Consider the following 22,613-nt stretch of genomic DNA (forward strand, 5'->3'; position numbering starts at 1 on the left):
AGCACTGGAGATGCAGTGCCTTAGACCGCTGCGCCACTCGGGCACAATCTCTATTAAGCTATTATAGACTACTTAATGAGTTTCATCTGTTTAATAGTGTTGTCTTCACTTACCACCTTTATCAAATGTTACTTAGCAGCAGCGTTCCCATTGCATCGTTCAGTGTACATCACCTGTGTGCGTATATGAGCCGAGCTCAGAGTAATTAGCACTGTGCTCTAAGTCTGTTGCCAAAGGGAGTCTTCATTACTTCTATACCTAGGGATTTCTGTGTCATGTCTCTGCTCACTGGAGCCCATCTGGTTTGAGTCTGACAGGCTATAGAGGGTCGAGGTTTCCTTCCAGGCTCTTTAAATCAGTTCTGCCTTCTCTCACTCTGTGGTCCTACTTTCCTCCAAACTAGCCCAATCATGGCCCGGAAGCAGAGGGAAACTTCAGCTATTGATCTGCTCCAGCTCAGAGAAACGGTTTAATGTGTTCCCCTGAATGTACATGTGTTTATGTGTGTGGTGCTGTCATTATTTCACAAATGGACAACATTCTCAAACTTTAACCCATGTGGACATAGCTCATTAAAATTTGACACAAACACCATTAAAACTGAAGTTACATTTTTGCCAGTTTAGTTTGCCATTTCTTTCACTGGTCACCTGAATGAGGGCATGCACGAGAGTAAAAAGGAGATAATTATTTTACCGCCCCCTCTCCCCCCCCTCCACACTGTCTCTCTGTACAGCAGTTGTGTTTGATCTCAGATAAAAGCATCCCGAGCTCTAACCCACACTCACTCATCCCAAATTACAAACCTGTTACTGCTACAGCCCTAGTTGCAGTCCCATAGGCTGGCTAGTTTTTAAAACGTTCTCTTCGGTAAGTAGATCGGTGCAGAGTGAACCCAACAGGTTTATGACATGCCCTGTTCACGGGTGGGCTGTCTCTCTACTCCGGAGAGTTCCGTGTTGCATCAGTGCATGAAGTCAGACCTGCCCTAAGAGCATGATAGGGGGCAGTCTCACTGAATGAAGTGAATAGAGAGTGATTGGCAGCTGAGTGGTCCAACTGTGCGGCATGTTTTCAGTAGTGCTCTAGTGCTGCAGCAAAACATGCCCAGAGACTAGTGGGACATGTCCTGGGTTTATTTTCTCCTCCTCCCACACATTCTCCTTCCCTTCCTCATTCCCCCGACTCTGCCTCTCTTTACCTCCCTGCTGATGAAGAGGGATTGAGGGAATATAGGACTCAAACATAGGGCGTCAGCCTCACTTTGCCCTCCCTCCCCTCTCTTGCACACACTGCACCCTCCCTCTCCTCAGACACTCTGCAGTGAAACATTTGACCCAGCGCCGTCAGTCGTATCTGCCTGCCATAGTTCCCGTTCACACAGAAAGGCTGACATAAGTGCCACCTAAGTGGGAGCGAAGGTAGTGTATATGATTAGACTGGCTGGGAGAGAGACACAAACCGCCCTGTCGCTGTGTGTCTGCCTGCCTGGCTGTGGGTGGGTGATAATTACCTTTAGTGTCAGAAGGGAGGACAGGTGATTTATGTTTTCACACACAGTGATGATGTCCCTTTACGCCATAGACTATACGAGTGTTTTATATATCCTGAATGATGCTCCGTAACATCACAAATCTAGAGAGAAGTAGTTGGCGGAACCAGTATAGGGGGAACTTAATTTAACCACCCAAAACAAATAAAACAAAACTGCTTAATGGGTCTAAGCTAGCTACTCCCCTTACTGCAGAGCACAGCCGTAGGGCTGATCTGGGGCCTGTGCCCCAGCTCCACTTACATTAGAGTCTTTATTACTTAATGGGAGCCAAAACAAGGTCATCAGGTTCCCAGATCAGCTGTCTCTCTATTGATGAGGATCACTATAGAACCAGCTGTAGCCTAGTGTGCCCTTAGGGCACCGCACATTTGGTTCATTATAATCAACAAAGAGTGTCCCTGTAAGTCTGACCTGAGGTCAGGGTAGAACCAGCCAGTCCTGTCTCTGCCTGGCTGCTGTTAGGCCTCAACAGTGAGTACACAGTGGAAACTAACTAACCCATTTCTCCCTGTTCATATACATTCACCTCAGACTGTGGCTGGCTGACTTGTCAGAGGTCTCTATCTTGTTCTTTCTCTTCTCTATCTCTCCACCGGGGAGGGGGGGGGGGGTGTATTGCAATGCGCAATTAGATAGGGAGGTGGCACTGTTCTCAAATCAGTTAAACAAAAGGAGAGACAGATTGCAAGGACGGGGTTTTGGGGTTGTGACTGTAGCCAGGGGAATGTATGGTGGTGGGCAGGGCGGTGGTGGCGGGTAATGGAGTGGGGTAACTGGAGCAGATCGGCCGGACAAGGGCGGCTAGGCTCACTCCGAGTATCATGCTGCGCCGCTCTGCTCTCTGCCTGACAGTCCTACGGCTCTCCAGCCCCAGTACCTAGCCAACCATGGAGCTCTGACTCAGCTCTCAGCTCAGTTTGTCTGAAAGGCTTGAACGGCACAGAAGTAGCTGCAGTAGCTTACGAGATAGAATTGAATTCTGATAACAGCAGTAAGTTAGGGACCTCTTAGAAACTACAAATGTTTTTCGGGTCGGGGTAATGCCCGAGGGTTGCAGTGTCGTGGAAAGGGAGTGTGACAAGGGAGAGGAAAGCGAGTGCGGAGGATAAAGAAAAGATAGAGAGGTGAAAAGTGGAACGGAGATGTGTATCACACACACAGCTCCAGACAGGAATGTATGATTCTTATCAGCTCAGGCCTTGAGAAGAGTCTGCTGCAAGGATGCGTATGTGGGTTGTGTTGTGTTGGCTGATGTTAAGAATGAAAGTATGGCGATGCGTGTGTTAAAATTGTGCCCACGTCTACGGTCTAAAAATCAATCCATGTCTCGGAGGGATAATGAACAGAAAGGAAAACGCCACTCTCCTCGTTCTCACCGATCTCTCCCTCCGTCCCTCTCTCAGAAACCGCGGCCCAAGCCCAGGCATTCCTTATCCAAAGTAGAAAGCAACTACTTTGGCGTGCCATTGGCCAGCGTGGTGACACCTGACCGACCCATCCCGCTCTTCATCGACAAGTGCATCCGATATATCGAGGCAACAGGTAAGCTTACACGTATTACACAGAGGCTGCAATTGTTGTTTTGAGTGGATGCTATTGATTACTGAGACTATTGGGGAGATCAATATAATGGCATATAGATGGAGAAGGTGGCTTTATTGATTTACTCCCGTACTCGTTCCATATTACTTTTCAGGGAGCAAAGGTTGCAAGCCTCAATATCAGCAAGGTCTCTGTCGCTCTCTCTTTCTCTCTCCCCCATTGGCATGGGAAACATGTTAACATTTGCCAAAGCAAGTGAAGTAGATAATACACAATAAAAATGAACAGTAAACATTACACTCACACAAGTTCCAAAAGAATAAAGACATTTCAAATGTCATATGTCTGTATATATACAGTGTTGTAACGATGTGCAAATGGTTAAAGTACAAAAGGTAAAATACATATGGGTTGTATTTACAATGGTGTTTGTTCTTCACTGGTTGCCCTTTTCAACAGGTCACACATCTTGCTGCTGTGATGGCACACTGTGGTATTTCACCCAGTAGATATGGGAGTTTATCAAAATTGGGTTTGTTTTCAAATTCTTTGTGGATCTGTGTAATCCGAGGGAAATATGTGTCTCTTAAATGGTCATACATTTGGCAAGAGGTTAGGAAGTGCAGCTCAGTTTCCACCTCATTTTGTAGGCAGTGTGCACATGGCCTGTCTTCTCTTGAGAGCCATTTCTGCCTTTGGCAGCCTTTCTCAACAGCAAGGCTATGCTCACTTGAGTCTGTACATAGTCAAAGCTTTCCTTAAGTTTGGGTTAGTCACAGTGGTCAGGTATTCTGCCACTGTGTATTTAAGGCCAAATAGCATTCTAGTTTGCTCTGTTGTGAATTCTTTCCAATGTGTCAAGTAATCATATTTTTGTTTTCTCATGATTTGGTTGGGTCTGTTTGTGTTTGTGAACAGAGCCCCAGGACCAACTTGCTTAGGGGACTCTTCTCCAGGTTCATCTCTCTGTAGGTGATGGCTTTGTTATGGAAGGTTTGGGAAACGCTTCCTTTTATGTGGTTGTAGAATTTATTGGCTCTCTTCTGGATTTTGATAATTAGCGGGTATCGGCCTAATACTGCTCTGCATGAATTATTTGGTGTTTTACATTGTACACCGGTGATATTTTTTGCAGAATTCTGCATGCAAAGTCTCATTTTGGTGTTTGTCCAATTTTGTCAATTCTTGGTTGGTGAGCGGACCCCAGACGTCACAACCATAAAGGGCAATGGGTTCTGTAACTAATTCAAGTATTTTTAGCCTAATTGGTATGTCAAATTTTATGTTCCTTTTGATGGCTTAGAAGGCCCTTCTTGCCTTGTCTCTCAGATCGTTCACAGCTTTGTGGAAGTTACCTGTGGCACTGATGTTTAGGCCAAGCTATGTATAGTATTTTTGTGTGCTTTAGGGCAATGGTGTCTAGATGGAATTTGTATTTGTGGTCCTGGCGACTTACTGGGATTTACTGTCAGGGCCCAGGTCTGGCAGAATCTGTGCAGAAGATCTAGGTGCTGCTGTAGGCCCTCCTAGGTTGGGGACAGAAGCACCAGATCATCAGCAAACATTTAGACATTTGACTTCAGATTCTAGTAGGGTGAGGCCGGCTGCTGCAGACTGTTCTAGTGCTTTCGCCAATTCGTTGATATATATGTTGAAGAGAGTGAGGCTTAAGCTGCATCCCTGTCTCACCCCACGGCTCTGTGGAAAGAAATGTGTTTTTTTTGCCTTTTTTAACAGAAGTGGACATGGATTTTATAATATAATATATATATAATAACACCACTTTACATCAATTTATATAGCAGACCCTCATGCCAAATTGAGTCAAATGCTTTTTTGAAATCAACAAAGCATGAGAAGACATTGCCTTTCTTTTGGTTTGTTTGTTTGTCAATTAGGGTGTGCATGGTGAATATGTGGTCTGTTGTACGATAATTTGGTAAAAAGCCAATTTGACGTCTGCTCAATACATTGTTTTCACTGAGGAAATGTACAAGTATGCTGTTAACAAGTCCAATACAGCAAATGAAAGATAAACATCTTGTTAATCTACCCATTGTGTCCGATTTAAAAAATGTTTTACAGCGAAAACACAACATATATCACCGCCAAGTCCAAAAAACACACAGCCATTTTTCCCAGCCAAAGATAGGAGTCACAAAAAGCAGAAATAGAGATATAATTAATCACTAACCTTTGATGATCTTCATCAGATGACACTCATAGGACATCATGTTACACAATACATGTATGTTTTGTTGATAATGTGCATATTTATTTCCAAAAATCTCAGTTTACATTTGCGCCATGTTCAGAAATGCCTCCAGAATATCCGGAGAAATGACAGAGAGCCACATCAAATAACGGGAAATACTCATCATAAACTTTGATGAAAGATACATGCTTTACTTAGAATTAAAGAAACACTTGTTCTTAATGCAACCGCTGTGTCAGATTTCAAAAAAACTTTACGGAAAAAGCACACCATGCAATAATCTGAGACGGCGCTCAGATATACACAACATTTCTCCGCCATGTTGGAGTCAACAGAAATACGAAATTACATCATAAATATTCCCTTACCTTTGATGATCTTCATCAAAATGCACTCCCAGGAATCCTAGTTCCACAATAAATTGTTGTTTTGTTCGATAATGTCAAATATTTATGTCCAAGTAGCTACTTTTGCTAGCACGTTTAGTTCACATGTCCAAATGCTGGCGCCGGTCCAGGCGAACTCGGACGAAAACTTCAAAAATGTATATTACAGGTCGAATAAACTGGTCAAACTAAGTAGACAATCAATCTTCAGGATGTTGTTATCATATATATCCAATAACGTTCCATCCGGAGCATTCCTTTGTGTCTACAGAAGTAATGGAACGCAAGGCGATATAATGAGGAATGCGTGTGACCAGAAACTGGCATTCTGCCAGACCACTGACTCAAATAGCTGCCATCCGGCCCCACATCACACTAGAGGCTTCATTCAACGTTCTACAGACTATTGACATCTAGTGGAAGGCGTAGGAAGTGCGAACAGATCCATATCTTACTGGGATGTGAATAGTCGATGAGTTGAAAATCAACCAGCCTCAGAATTTCCACTTCCTGTTTGGAAGTTTGCCTGCCATATGAGTTCTGTTATACTCACAGACATAATTCAAACAGTTTTAGAAACATCAGAGTGTTTTCTATCCAATAATAATATGCATATATTAGCATCTGGGACAGAGTAGGAGGCAGTTCACTATGGGCACGCTATTCATCCAAAGTGAAAATGCCCCCTATCCCTAAAAAGTTAATGATAATGCCGCGGATTTGTCCAAGGTTGCTGTTGACGCATATCCCACTGTAGTTATTGGGGTCAAATTTGTCTCCACCTTTGTGGAATTGGGGTGATCAGACCTTGGTTCCAAATATTGGGGAAGATGCCAGAGCTATGGATGATGTTAGAGTTTAAGTATAGCCAATTGGAATTTGTTGTCTGTGTATATTTTATCAGTTCATTGTGGATAACATCAACACCACAGGCCTTTTTGGGTTGGAGGGTTTTTTATTTTGTCTTGGTTGGACAGGTTTCTCAATTTCTTTCTTGGGTTTTTGCATTTTCTCTCTCTTTCTCTCTCTCTGCTTTTCACAGTTTTCACTTTCAGCCCACATACCTTTACCTTTCCCTTCCTTCTTTATCTCGTTCTATTCCTCTCCCTCCATCAACCCCCAGTCAGTGTTTTATCAGTAGTTTCTGGTGGGACTGTGGTTCTCCCCTGAGGAAGCTTCTATAGTTTTCTCTAAGTCAGAGCTGTGCCTGTTCCTGTGATAAGAGCGCAGGATGTCTCTCTCTCTCTCTTCCCCTCTGCTTCTCTCGCTCTGTCGGAATTGTTCTGCTGTTCGTGTTTGCCTGTGGCGCTGTAGGAGGCCATAGTGACAGTCAGCAGTGGCCCTGGGCAAAAGTAGTGCAGTAATGTAGGGAATAGGGTACTATTTGGGAAGCGGCCTCTGTTGTATTGGAAACCTCCTGGGTGCAGTGTTCGTTGTGCTGTGTGGTCTGCATTAGTTCTGTACGAGGGATAGTTTTATGCAGTGCTTCTGGGTTAGTGTATGTTTGTGTGTGTGCGTGCACATTGACATGTGCGAGAGTTTGACAGTGTGTGTGTGTGGAGCAGATTAACCTGGCACAGGTTCCTTGACTGTTGTGTGTGTGTATCTTTCTGTTTGTCTGTCTTGCTCTGTGTGTCTGTCTGTCTCTCTGTGTGTGGAGCTGGGTGCACAGATGGGCCTGTGCTCAGTTAACCCTGCTGCCACACTCTGCTCTAATGCCCCTCCATAATACCTCACTGCCCTGGGCCCACAAGGTGCACGTCGCTCAGCCTAACATCAGCTGTTACTCAAGCCCCCTAGGAGACTAGCGTGTGTGTGTGTGTCTCAGGAAGGTGGTTGAAGTGACAGGTCTGAATACACAGGGGAGTTATTATATGGAACATCTTTGACACTCTAGCAGGAAACTGATTCCATGATGCAAATGAGAGCGTTGACTGTAGAATGCTGAATCGAGATAACCGTATTCTGCGTGCTGTTGTGTTTGTGTGAGGATGCAAAAGCCATGACATGCCTTATTGACATTCTTGGCAGTGCATTCCTGGGTAATCTCTTGTCTGATTTTAAACCTTTCCCACACAGGGATTAAAGTCAGACGCCTCTGCGCTGTCATGTGTGGGTAAAGGGGCCAGAGATACGCACTTGAATCAGGGCACCAGCGAGGCGCTCGCTGCCATCCTTGCCTACCTGAGTGCATATAGCTACCACAAGGGGGCAGAGTGGAGTGGCACACACACACACACACACACACACACACACACACACACACACACACACACACCAGCTCCTTGGTTTCCCTCATGCCCGCCTCCCTCTCTCTTTTTCACCTAATCCACCATTTCCTCTCCTCTCTTCCCCTGCAGATTCCCTTGTGTCCTCGTTTGACCCTCTCTCCATCTAGTCTCTTTCTTTTAGTCACTCCTCTCTACCCACTGTCCTCGTCTGCAGAGTTTTTCTATACCCCCGTCTCTTTTCCTTGCACGCTCTCTCTCTCTCCTCTCGCTCGCTCTCTCACTCTCCTGTGTGATGCCAATGTCTCTGTCTGTGTTCAGGGGTAGTGGTAATTTTCTGCCCTATAGCTCCCTCCTTCAGATCGATATCACAGAGCAGGAAATTAGAACAAGCTCAGCTCTTTTTTTCTCTCTGTGTGCACCGGGAGGGAGGAGGAACACACTGCAGCAGCACAACGCACAGCCCGTAGCCACATCCTCTGATTACACTCTCACTATGGAGTCAGTGTACACACACACACACACACACACACACACACACACACACACACACACACACACACACACACACACACACACACACACACACACACACACACACACACACACACACACACACACACACACACACACACACACACACACACACACACACACACACACACACACATAAATAAATAAAGGCATGCACAGAAATATGCACACACACAAACGCGCTCCGATGGCGACACACCCGAATGTTTTACATGAGAAACACTAGCAATAAATGGGAATATTCTCACTGTGAAACAGTTCTGCTCTAACTCACACACTGACACACACACACTCCGACTCATACTGAAATGTGCCGTCCAGTTTTATAAGTCACGGAGGCTATTTTAAGGATGATGTTGCCAGTGACATTCATGTTTTTGTTCGTTACGGCATCGTGACATTCAATGGTGTTAGTGTCCAGAGCCTGTAGTTCAACACGTACCAACACTTTCGCTACAATGAGCTCCAATTTACTTATTACGCTAGTGTACTGTAATATTATTTCTGTGAAGTTAACTTAGTCGGGTCAGATGTGCGTTTGTGTGTGTGTGTGTGTGTGTGTGTGCACGTGTATGTCTGTATTAGAGGTCGACCGATTATGATTTTTCAACGCCGATGCCGATTATTGAAGGACCAAAAAAAGACGATGCCGATTAATCTGCCCAATTTTTCATATATATAATAATGACATTTACAACAATACAATACTTTTATTTTAACTTAATATAATACATCAATAAAATCAATTTAGTCTCGAATAAATAATGAAAAATGTTCAATTTGTTTAAATAATGCAAAAACAGTGTTGGAGAAGAAAGTAAAGGTGCAATATGTGCCATGTAAAAAAGCTAATGTTTAAGTTCCTTGCTCAGAACATGAGAACATATGAAAGCTGGTGGTTCCTTTTTAACATGAGTCTTCAATATTCCCAGTTAAGAAGTTTTAGGTTGTAGTTATTATAGGAATTATAGGACTATTTCTCTCTATACCATTTGTATTCCATATCATATTGGATGTTCTTATAGGCACTATAGTATTGCCATTCTCGGGAGTTGAAAGGCTTGAAGACATTAACAGCGCTGTGCTTCAAGTAGAGGTCGACCGATTAAGATTTTTCAATGCCGATACCGATTATTGGAGGACAAAAAAAGCCGATACCGATTAATCGGCCGATTTTTATTAAAAAAAAATATATATATTTATTTATTTAAAAAATATATATATCTATATCATACACACACACACATTTTTGTAATAATGACAATTGCAACAATACTGAATGAACAATGAACACTTATTTTATATAATACACACACGCACACAGCTCTGAAGTGACCATGATACTGAAGATACTGAAGAGTCTGCTTAGGAGACAAATACTCTCAACTGTTTGAATAAAAATAGAGTTTAAGTTACCTGTGATGAATGTTGAAAACAAAAACTTTAATTTCTATATGCAGGAAATCCTATTTTAATAATGGGCATGGTAAGAATTGACAACCAAAGTGCGAGTCATAATTCCCATGACACCTAGCAAAATCTGAAAAGCGGTTCCTTCATTTATTCCATAGGATATTTTTTTGATTCACTTAAAATAAGGTCTGTGTTTCGTGTAGGCTTACATCACCGTGCCAATTTTATAACTGTGTAGATATCCATAGGACAAGGTAACTCTGATCAATATTGGCTAAATATAAGCGAAGATTTAAAAAAATGTAGAGTGGATTTATGAAAATATGTTGACAAACGTTACYTTATCCTAGTGAGATTTACAYGGGTATCAAAACGTCGAGGCGGTTTAAGCCTGCACGAAACACAGACCTTATTTGAAGTAGATCAAGACATTCTCTATGGAAGACATGAACGGTAAAATAACGAAGGAACCCCTTTCAAATTCAGCCGCAAGTTATTACAGGAATTATAACGCGTCGATTATTTCTCTCTAAACCTTTGACTAATCAGGAAACCATCACCTCGAAAACAAAACGTTTATTCCGTTCCGTATTTTATCTAACGGGTGGCATCCATGAGTCTAAATATTCCTGTTACATTGCACAACCTTCAATGTTGTCATAATTACGTAAATTTCTGGCAAATTAGTTCGCAAAGAGCCAGGCGGCCCAAACTGTTGCATATACTCTGACTCTGCATGCAATGAACGCAAGAGAAATGACACAATTTCACCTGGTTAATATTGCCTGCTAACCTGGATTTCTTTTAGCTAAATATGCAGGTTTAAAAATATATACTTGTGTATTGATTTTAAGAAAGGCATTGATGTTTATGGTTAAGTACACATTGGAGCAATGACAGTCATTGATTGATTGTTTTTTATAAGATAAGTTTAATGCTAGCTAGCAACTTACCTTAGCTTACTGCATTCGCTAACAGGCAGGCTCCTCGTGGAGTGTAATGTAATCAATGCAAGATTGGATCCCCGAGCTGACAAGGTTAAAAATCTGTCGTTCTGCCCCGTTCCTAGGCCGTCATTGAAAATAAAAATGTGTTCTTAACTGACTTGCCTAGTTAAATAAAGATTAAATAAAGGTGTAATTCTTTTTTTTATCTGCAAATCGGCGCCCCAGAATACCGATTTCCGATTGTTATGAAAACTTGAAATCGACCCCGATTAATCGGTCGACCTCTAGCTTCAAGCATTGCAAACGCAGGAAAGTGCTGTTTGAATGAATGCTTAAGAGCCTGCTGCTGATAGAGCAGCTCAGTCAGACTGCTCTATCAAATCACAGACTTAATTATAATATAATTAACACACAGAAATACGAGGAAATGGTCTTCACACAGTTTGCAACGAGCCAGGCGGCCCAAACTGCTGCATATACCCTGACTCTGCTTGCAAGAGAAGTGACAGTTTCCCTAGTTAATATTGCCTGCTAACATGAATTTCTTTCAACTAAATATGCAGGTTTAAAAAAGCTATACTTGTGTATTGATTTTTAAGAAAGGCATTGATGTTTATTGTTAGGTACATTGGTGCAATGAACATGCTTTTTTTTGCGAATGCGCTTGTTAAATCATCACCCGTTTGGCAAGTAGGCTGTGATTCAATGATAAATGAACAGGCACCACATTGATTATATGCAACGCAGGACAAGCTAGATAAACTAGTAATTTCATCAACCATGTGTAGTTATCTAGTGATTGTTAAGATTGATTGTTTTTTTATAAGATAAGTTTAAGGCTAGCTAGCAACTTGCTGCACTCGCGTAACAGGTGGTCAGCCTGCCACGCAGTCTCCTCATGGAGTGCAATATAATCGGCGTCCAAAAATGCAGATTACCGATTTGTTATGAAACTTGAAATCGGCCCTAATTAATCGGCCATGCCGATTTAACCTCAACCTCTAGTCTGTATGTGTACGTGAGCTGTGTCTTCCTTGTGCCCCCTCTTTTGTTGAGTGTGACGGAGGAGAGGCAGAGGACGGCCCTATGATTGTAACACTAAAGGTGTCCAGGGCGATAGGGGGATAAGTGACGTTATGGATCAGACCTACATCCTTCCCCTCTCCCTCACCCTATACCAAAAATACATAGCCGCCCTACGTTATTGTCCGAGCTGCCCACTGCTCTCCTATACACATCCTCTTATCCTTCCTCCATCCCCCTCTCAATGTCTGCGTAAGGGCGCTCCCACCACCCCCACTCGTCTTCCAAGAGTCTCTCCCTCTGTCCTCCCTCTTTACCTTTCATCCCTCTCACACCTTTGATACGGTTATTCCCTTTCGATCCATCTTCCCCGTACTCCTCTCCTTTTGCATTCCCTCCTTTTTTGTACCCCCGCTTCTTTTCCTCTGATTTTACTCTCTCTCTTCCACCGTCTCTCTCGCTCTCTCTTTCTCTCTCTCCATCCCTTCCGCTCCTCAGTCTCCACACGGAGTAAGGTTTCTGTTCCCACCCAGTGAGTTGTGTGTGTGTGTTGAGATGATGAATGCGTGTTAGCATGCGTGGGCACGTCTCCTTGTTCTGGCGAGCTCCATAGCGACGTAAAGGGCAGCAGCCAGTGATGGCCTATGAAAACGGCTGCTTGTTGCCAGCGGCGATGAGACCCTGATACAAACCCCACATCTGGGCTGAGGATCAGTCTGACCCTTGTCAGAGATGCTTTGCCAACACGCCTCCGGAGCCAACTGCCACTCTCTTCTGTGTGTGTGTTTGTCATGATGAATGAGTGATAGGAAGAGAGCGAGAGCTGTTCACACATTCTCAGTTTAATGCTTATCGTGGGCATGTTTGTGTTTGGGACATCACTTGATGGTGTCCGATATACTGTAGGTGGAAAAAGACTGGGAGAGATGAGGGGCAGAAAATGTAATAAAAATGTCATGATTATGAGATGGGATAGTCCTGTAGAAGCAGGAGATGGTCGCTCAAGACAGGATGTTGATGAGCTGTTCACAGGAAGTGCTAGTGTTTGGTTTGACCCCGGTCGCTGCAGAGGAAAGGAAACCGGTCCAGAGCTGCTCTCAGAACAAAGAAGGTGATGGAAGTTGACCTCGACATCACGCTCTCTGACCTCTGCATTTCCACTACCATCCTCCCTCTGTCTATATCTCTCTCCCCACTTCCTCCCCTGCCCTTGTTACCTCACTCTGGCTCTGTATGGTTAGAGCGTGGCGGTAGCATGCCAGAGTAGGGCTGTTGCGGTCGTTACGTTTTGTAAGCAGGTGATTGTCAAGCCCACACCACAACAGTAAATCTATTTATTTTAGGCAGGTCTAAAGGAACATGATATGAAGAAAATGTAGTCTATTTCAGAAGAGCAGAATAGCATACTCGGAGCTGTCCTTATGTTAGGTCCTGATCTGACTATGCCATATGGCTGTGGGCTACACTATATAATTCCTGTGGCATTATTTTAAAGTATGAAGAGTACAATTGAACATAGCTAAATAAAATAGAAAGGATATTTTTCCTAAACCATTTCCCGAGGAAGTACGCGCATGCGGCTATTCTGTTTTGAGCTGTTAACAAGAAACAGGTCCTTCTATATGCTTCATTTAGTTGTTTATGCAACTTTGGTTGTGATACAAACATTAGGCTATATGTTTTGATTTGTTGTACATTCTAAGGCTGCATGATGTGACTAATGATGTTTTGAAAAAAGTTCCATGAAAGACATGCTCTGTTTCTTGTGCAGGCTGTACACACTTCATCAGTCTCTCATTCACAATTTGCTAAGCACTTGATAATATTCTCACCCATCAGACTATTCTGAATAGCCACATGTGTCCCGTGTATCTCAGTTGGTAGAGCATGGCGCTTGCAGCGCCAGGGTTATGGGTTCAATTCCCATGGGGGAACCGTACAGAAAAAGTATGAAAATGTTCGCACTGGATAAGAGCATCTGCAAAATGACTAAAATGCCAAAATTGTATAAACATATTCTCAATTTAATATGGTCTTTACATAAAGCCTACCAATATATCAAATATAGCCTATTTTACAACAGCCAATGTCACAAAGTGCTTCTACAGAAACCCAGCCGAAAACCCCAAAGAGCAAGCAATGTTGATTTTAGAAGCACGGTGGCTAGGAAAACACCCTAGAAAGGCAGAAACCTAGAGAGGAACCAGGCTCTGAGGGGAGGCCAGTCCTCTTCTGGCTGTGCCGGGTGGAGATTATAACAGTACATGGCCATTAACCTCTCTGGGATATGTGGGACGGTAGCGTCCCACCTGGCCAACATCCAGTGAAAATGCAGAGCGCCAAATTCAAATAAATTACTATAAAAATTAAACTTTCATGAAATCACACATTCAATATACCAAATTAAAGCTACACTTGTTGTGAATCCAGCCAACGTGTCAGATTTCAAAAATGCTTTACGGCGAAAGCAAACAATGCTATTATCTGAGGATAGCAAACACACACAGACCATCATATTTCAACCCTCCCGGCGCGACACAAAATGCAGAAATAAAGATATAATTCATGCCTTACCTTTGACGAGCTTCTTCTGTTGGCACTCCAATATGTCCCATAAACATCAGAAATGGTCCTTTTGTTCGATTAATTCCGTTTGCGTTTGATCCAGAAAAACACCAGTTCCAACTTGCACAACGTGACTAAAAACTATCTCAAAAGTTGCCTGTAAGCTTTGTCCAAACATTTCAAACTACTTTTGTAATACAACTTTAGGTATTTTTTAACGTAAATATTCGATAAAATTGAAGACGGGATGATCTGTGTTCAATACCGGAGGAAAACAATGTGTAGCATGCTTTCTGGTCACGCGCCTCTAACAAACAGTACACTTCACTGGAGCCTCATTCTGAACATGGCTACTTCTTCATTTCTCAAAGGAAAAACCTCAACCAATTTCTAAAGACTGTTGACATCCAGTGGAAGCGATAGGAACTGCCGGAAGGTCCCTTACAAATCTGGATTCCCAATGAAAACTCATTGAAAAGAGTGACCTAAAAAAATAAATAATAATAATCTGAATGGTTTGTCCTCTGGGTTTTGCCTGCCAAATAAGTTCTGTTATAGTCACAGACATGCTTCAAACAGTTTTAGAAACTTCTGAGTGTTTTCTATCCAATACTAATAATAATATGCATATATTAGCATCTGGGACTGAGTAAGAGGGAGTTTACTCTGGGCATGCTTTTCATCCAAACGTGAAAATGCTTCCCACTATCCACAAGAAGTTAAGGCAAGATCATTCTTCAAGATGTTCAAACGTTCATAGATGACTAGCAGGTTCAAATAATAATCAGTGGTTGTAGAGGGTGCAACAGGTCAGCACCTCAGGAGTAAATGTCAGTTGGCTTTTCATAGCCGAGCATCAAGACAGTAGGTGAGGGAGGGAGGGAGGGAGAGAGAGGATTGAAACAGCAGGTCTGGGACAAGTTGTCCTGGTCTGGCTATGCCAAATGGCTGTGGGCTACACTAGTTCATTTAGCAGACAAGATTTGCTTAGAATTTCGTGGCATTATTTGATATTTTATAGTATAAAGAATACAATTGAACAAAGCTGAATGAAAGGATATTTTCTCGAAACGATTTGAGTGCGCACACATGCGGTTAACAAAGAAATAGGTATTCCTATATGCTTAATTTAGTTATTAATGTAACTTTAGTTGTTCTACAAACGTTGGGCTATGTTTTGATTTTTAATACATTGTAAGGACGCATGATGCGACTCTAATGATGATTTGAAAAAGTCGCTTGAAAGGCATGAGCTTTGCTTTGTTTTTTTGCGCAGACTGTACACAGTTCATCAGTCTCTCATTCACAATTTGACAAGCACTTGATAATGCCTCGAATTTCACAGCGGCATCCCCTTTGTGGCCGTTGTGCCCTTAGCCTGGAGTGCTGTGTTGTGCCCTTCTCCCTGAGTGCTCCGCGCTCCTAAGCATCTCATTCACATGGCTCTCATCACGTGATCAGGTCTTTCTCACAGGCTACAAGTGAAGACCGACACACCGGGGGCGCAACTGCACGCGTCCTTATCCAGGTGCATCTGAGGTGCATATTGAAGATCTTGTAAGAACTGTCCAAATGTACTTTTCGTCAGCCAGCAAGATGAGTAGGCCTAACGATCAGCAAAAGCACTAGCTTATGTCAATCTACTATCCCACATAGTACAACAGTTGACCTATTCTGTGTGAGAAATAAATATTCCAAATAGTCTCGGACAATTATGGGATGCAATAAAGCCCAAATTAATACAACCACCAGCATCAAAAAAACGTTTTTATGCAATGTGGCTGATGCAACAGATCAGAACATTTAGCTTAATGTTGCTAAACTATTAGGCTATTTCTTCAAATTATAAGCGCAGCAATGTGCACATGGCAGTAGGCTATAAGCACAAATGTTCCATTAGTGGGAAAACACCATTGTCAAAAGTGACCACAAATGACATTATGCATGTAATGCTTTTATTGTAAAGGTGTATTTTTATGGTGAAAATGATTTTCCTCAAACAGGAAACTCACACTCTGCTTATGCATGCCAGTTAGGCTCTACACCCCTTGTAAAGTGGACTAATGTGCTTAATTTTAAGAAGTTATTTGGCCACTAGTTGTGATACAAACCTACAAACCTCAAGGCATATATGCCTATGGGCTAGGCTACATGAGGTGTGCGACTATGATTTGAAAAAAACGCAAAAAAAAGGCAGTTTCTTGTGCTGGGCATCATTCACAAGTGATAATATATACTTCACAAGTGATGGGCTAATATTGCCACCCATCAGACTATTCTTGATTTAATCTTGTCTTTACGTATACTAAATAATATTTGTGAAATTTCAATTTAGAATGGACCATTATCATGCACCTGTCTCAACAGGGGCAGTGGGGGAAAAAATACATGTCATCTATGCACTTAAATAGTGAATGGAAGATGCTTTTCCCGTGGTTCATTTTCATGCCAGCCAAGTAGGCTATACTCCTGTTGTAAAGATCAACAATATGCTTAATATTAGTGAAGTTGAAGTAAATATAGTAGGCCTAGCCTGTAGAAAGCTGATGGGATCCTCTTTTTAGTAGAGGCCATCCCTCTGTTTTCTCCCGCAATTGCATAGCCTATAGAAACGTTGCGCAACATGAGCTCATGGGCGCTCATGAAGTGTTTGATTAGATTTTGCATTGATGTCTAGCGCGATTTTGCATTGATGTCTAGCGTACATAATTTGAATTGATGTCTAGCGTACATAATTTGAATTGATGTCTAGCGGGATTAAAGGGACAATAGAATGCTGAGTACCAGGCAGTTAGCAAGTATGGTAGGCTACTAATGACCAGCAGCAGCATCAGAGCTTGGAGAAGCCTAGTTACCGTGACTAAACGGTCACCTGGAATTTGACTGCCTTCATGACTTGTGACCGCCGGTGTGGCGGTAATACGGTCACCGCAACAGCCCTACACCTACTACCATACCCCGTTCAAAGACACTTAAATCTTTTGTCTGGCCCATTCAACCTCTGAATGGTACATACTCAAGCTCAAAATATCCTCCTTTAACATGTCTTCTCCCCTTCATCTACACTAATTGAAGTGGATTTAACAAGTAACATTAATAAGGGATCATAGTTTTCACCTGGATTCATCTGGTCAGTCTGTCATGGAAAGAGCAGGTGTTCCTATAGGAATATCCACTCCCAGAAATAAATATTGTAAAACTCGATTTGGTGAAAGCATATATTCTGTCAGTGGGTAGGTAAAATGCATATTTTTGGCATGATTTAACTTCTAAGTGGTCCGCCTGTGAAAATCAGGAAATCGTGTAGGAACACATCGTAGTTAAATGATGCTTGTCGGTGGAGATGGGGGATACCACACTATCATACCTCTTTTAAAACCATTACCTGCACTCCAGATCGCCAGAATCAGCCAATAGATGGTATGGGCATACTTGTCAAACACTTCCTTCTGTTTTTCTATCGTCATGACAAAGTATATATTTTGCTTTATGTGCTCAATCTCAACAGTGTAACAAATGATGACTTCGCCTCTGTCGTAATGCGCCGTGTCTGTAGGAAATGGAGATATTATAGAAAGGAGGAGATGGGAATCCACATTATGAAATGAGTGGAGAAACGGCTCACCCGACTGACTGTCGACCCAACGCATTCACGTTGTCATGCTGCGTCACGCTGTTGCCAAACTAATCATCACGCGATCCGTTCCTAATGGAGTTTCCATCCCCTCAAAATGATCTCTGTGGGAAAGCAACGTAATGGTGTTCTCGCTCAGGGCAGAGACCCTGTTTTATAGCTCTGTGGCAGAGACAAACTGCAAGTTGAACTTCAAATCAAAATCAAATCAAGTTTATTTTATATAGCCCTTCGTACATCAGCTAATATCTCGAAGTGCTGTACAGAAACCCAGCCTAAAACCCCAAACAGCAAGCAATGCAGGTGTAGAAGCACGGTGGCTAGGAAAAACTCCCTAGAAAGGCCAAAACCTAGGAAGAAACCTAGAGGAACCAGGCTATGAGGGTTGCCAGTCCTCTTCTGGCTGTGCCGGGTGGAGATTATAACAGAACTATGCCAAGATGTTCAAAATGTTCATAAGTGACAAGCATGGTCAAATAATAATCATGAATAATTTTCAGTTGGCTTTTCATAGCCGATCATTAAGAGTTGAAAACAGCAGGTCTGGGACAGGGTGGCGGTTCCATAACCGCAGGCAGAACAGTTGAAACTGGAATAGCAGCAAGGCCAGGTGGACTGGGGACAGCAAGGAGTCATCATGCCCGGTAGTCCTGACGTATGGTCCTAGAGCTCAGGTCCTCCGAGAGAGAGAAAGAAGAGAGAAGCAGAGAATTAGAGAGAGCCAAGATTTTCAAAATGTACATTGTAGCCCACATTCGCACATTGTAGCCTGTACATTGAATATATTCACTGATCATGTACTCTTCCTTGGCAAGTAAAGGTGCGATGGCAAATTCAGGTATAAATCTGAGACATTCTTTTTCAAACTACATTATTTGAATGATGCTGTGTCTGCATGTATGTGTTACAATTATCACTTCAACGGTGTTAAAACACTTCTGCTCCTGGGACATCAATGATTACACATTGTACTATGCAATAGACTAGAAACATGATTGTTTGTAATTCATATTACAGAAGGAAAAAAACGATGCATATCTAACTCCCTCCATCTGCATTAATCTGAGGACACGGGATAGTATTTCAATGGAACTTCATTTCAACCAGTGGAGAATCGGGAAACGCTTTATTGAAAGAAGTTCATTATCCAGGTGTTATAAATGCATTATAATTATGATAATTGTAATATTATAAATACAAGTTCAATCTGTACTTCCGTGCACATGGTGTGCATTATAAAACGAGGAAGAAAGACGAGGTGGGGAGAGGGGTGTAGAAGACAGAAAGGGAAAGAGGTAAGAACAGCGGCAGACAGCGTATGATTCATGAATTACAGTGCTACCCTAATATTCTCTCAGTTCATCACAATTGCGGTGTCTCCTAACCAGCCTTGGGCCCCCAGTTTGGCCCGAAGGTTATCTTAAGAGCGGGCGAGGTGGCGATAACGGGACTGGCTTCCTCTTTCATATCAAAACCTGCAGACGAGAGAGCATGATTAAGCCTTTTTTTTATTTATTCTAACACGGTCAGTCATCTTAAATCAGGAGGTGAAATACAAAACTGACCTTGGATCATTAACTCTGGGACGACGACATCTCTGTTTGTATTTCAATGTAAAGCATCTCTTTAATAATACTTCCTGTTGACCCGACCAAGTGACATCTCACCTATGATCATGATGTGCCCTCTGTGTCAGCCAGTTCGGATGCGGGAGGGGTTCACCAAAACAGCTGATATAACCTAGAGGATTTAGGGGGAAGGATGAAGTGAAGAAGAGAGACTGTTATTGTGTGTGTGTGGTCTCACCTGGTGTCCACACTAAGTGGCTACAGAGTACTTTATGCTGAAAAACAGACACATGAGAACAAACAATAGAAGATAATGTCAATAGAAGATACTGTATGTGACGCAGACACCTATCGGAGTGTACCTGAAACATTTAAATATAGAGGGCTATGTGTCTCACCACTTGGTTATTGCAAGGCTAACCCACAAGGAAATCACGACTTGGCAGCAACAGATAGTCCAGTGAAAATGGCTGTGTTTATGTGGTGTAAATCTGGAAATTAGCAGCTGACATCTGAAGGTTTTTTTAATGAATGCATGTGAGACAGGTTCCATGTACAACAAGAGATGGAGAAAAAGAACACAGAACAGTTTAATTATCTCTGGTTATGGACACTTTTGCCAGCAATAAAGCTTCCACGGCCTGTTCCTCAGACAGTGAACATCTGGCAATATCTACATTTTCGACCCCTTGGTCAACTCGCACCCTGAAAGTTAAGAAAATTGCTTCTTATTTGTGGATATGAAAACAATAACTGAGATGACCATTCAATCTAAAGCAGCAGATGTCATTTTTAGGATACGTCAATACAGCCCAGTGCTGTTTACCTGAGATGCCATCTTCGTAGGTGTCCACTTCGACTTCATTTGTGTCAGAAAAGAAGTGGCTTTCAGAACAATTTATTTTTGATTGAAAATGAAAAAGGTTTTGCTCTCGACAAAGACACAAATGTACCTCCATAGCATATAACAATTTGCCTGTGAGTAACCACACCTTCATACAAACATGCTACTGTATGCAGAATTCTTGACGCACAACCGAAGATGCTGCCATATTCTGCCAGCACGCCAACAAGCGAGCCACTCCGGAGCAGAATGATGATGCGTGGAAAAGGGAAAGGAATGAGATGGGAACAGCAAGTTGGGAAGGAGGGCTAATAGCTGAGCAATAGACTATTCAACCTTTACTAAAGAATAGTCTAATACCGAGCTAGGTGTGAAACCCCCCCCCCCCCTTTATCACAGACCAGATTTGCCCTAATGACCAATGCTACTCAATGTAATAAAGTAATGCCTTTTCAAATAAGTTACCTTACACGTTATGTTGGCTGACAAATTGTTAGCTACGCTATTATTACGAATCATACAGCATATCATTACAGCAGTATGTACTGGTATGTTAGCTAGCTACCTAACGTTAGTAGTTATACATCAAACAGGCCAGTATATTAACTATAGGCTATCTAACTACCCACCGTTTATTGACTTGATTATTCTCGTCATTCTTAGCTTAGCTAAATGGTATAGTTGTTGTGCTTTCTCAATGGACATTCGGGTGCTTTCGTAAATTCACTCTGGCTATCTATATAGGCTGGACAATAGAACGAGTCAAAGTTCACCCAAGTCTGAAAAACGGCTTAAGAGCGCTGTCTAAACTGGAACACTAACGCGAGCCCATAGCAAATTAATGGAATCGAACGTTCGCAGAGCCTGTTTTGACTGGAGTGATGCTTAGAATTCCATTAAAAATGTATCCCTTTTTATTTTACCACTACAATCTGTTTGTCAGACGAAACTGGAGAAAAACAACTTGTGTAGAAATTAAACATCCGCACCTCGATGGTGTCAACTGTGCTTCTGTCTGCGTAATGAAAAAGTAGGGAAAAAATAAACTTCTGACTATTTCTGGTCTAGCGATCGATGACAAACGAGCACGCTGCCCAGACTTACATAATTACAAAGAGGAGATTCTCCTGATTTTAAAATGATGCCCGTGTAACAGTTTTGCTTCCGTCCCGCTCCTCGCCCCTACCTGGGCTCGAACCAGGGACCCTCTGCACACATAGACAACAGCCACCCTCGAAGCATCGCTACCCATCGCTCGACAAAAGCCGCGATCCGTGCAGAGCGAGCGACGTCACCGATTTAAATGCTATTAGCGTGCACCCCGCAAATTAGCTAGCCAATTCACACCGGTTACACCCGAATTGAAAAAAAATCTAAATATACACATTGCAAGATATTTGCCGAAATAGACACATGCCTATATTTCCCCCAGAGGAAACAATGGGAAGACCGCAGAGTTCCAATATTATTTTTGTTGTTTACATTTTAACTATAGAACGTGAGCAGGTCTCATTGCCAACAATATCGAAGCAGGCATTGTGACGTTGAACAATACGCTGGGAATAGAATGTTTGGGAGGCGAGTTGGTGCCAAGGTGCTCAATAGAACTAATAGGAGCTGACAGGGTGAAAAATGCACTAAAATAAGATTACTGCGATTACTTCAAAAGGACGGCCTTACCAGCTCTGCTAGGGCGAGTAAAATGGTCAAATCAAAATCAAATTAATTTATATAGCCCTTCGTACATCAGCTGATATCTAAAAGTGCTGTACAGAAACCCAGCCTAAAACCCCAAACAGCAAGCAATGCAGGTGAAGAAGCACGGTGGCTAGGAAAATCTCCCTAGAAAGGCCAAAACCTAGGAAGAAACCAGGCTGAAGGGTGGCCAGTCCTCTTCTGGCTGTGCTGGGTGGAGATTATAACAGAACATAGCCAAGATGTTCAAATGTTCATAAATGACCAGCATGGTCAAATAATAATAATCACACTAATTGTTGAGGGTGCAGCAAGTCAGCACCTCAGGAGTAAATGTCAGTTGGCTTTTCATAGCGATCATTAAGAGTATCTCTACCGCTCCTGCGTTCTCTAGAGAGTTGAAAACAGCAGGTCTGGGACAGGTAGCACGTCCGTGAACAGGTCAGGGTTCCATAGCCGCAGGC

General features: G+C 42.6%; 1 protein-coding gene across 1 annotated transcript in view; it reads left to right on the forward strand.

The window, feature by feature from the left end:
- Nucleotides 1-22,613, forward strand: part of LOC111960610 (rho GTPase-activating protein 35-like) — a 102,604-nt gene that overhangs the window by 60,947 nt on the left and 19,044 nt on the right. Inside the window, 1 exon segment of the mRNA XM_023982682.1 lies at nt 2,959-3,097. Within this exon segment, the coding sequence (XP_023838450.1) occupies nt 2,959-3,097 (139 nt within the window).

Source organism: Salvelinus sp. IW2-2015, linkage group LG4p, assembly GCF_002910315.2.
Source record: "Salvelinus sp. IW2-2015 linkage group LG4p, ASM291031v2, whole genome shotgun sequence".
Classification (NCBI taxonomy): Eukaryota; Metazoa; Chordata; class Actinopteri; order Salmoniformes; family Salmonidae; genus Salvelinus; species Salvelinus sp. IW2-2015.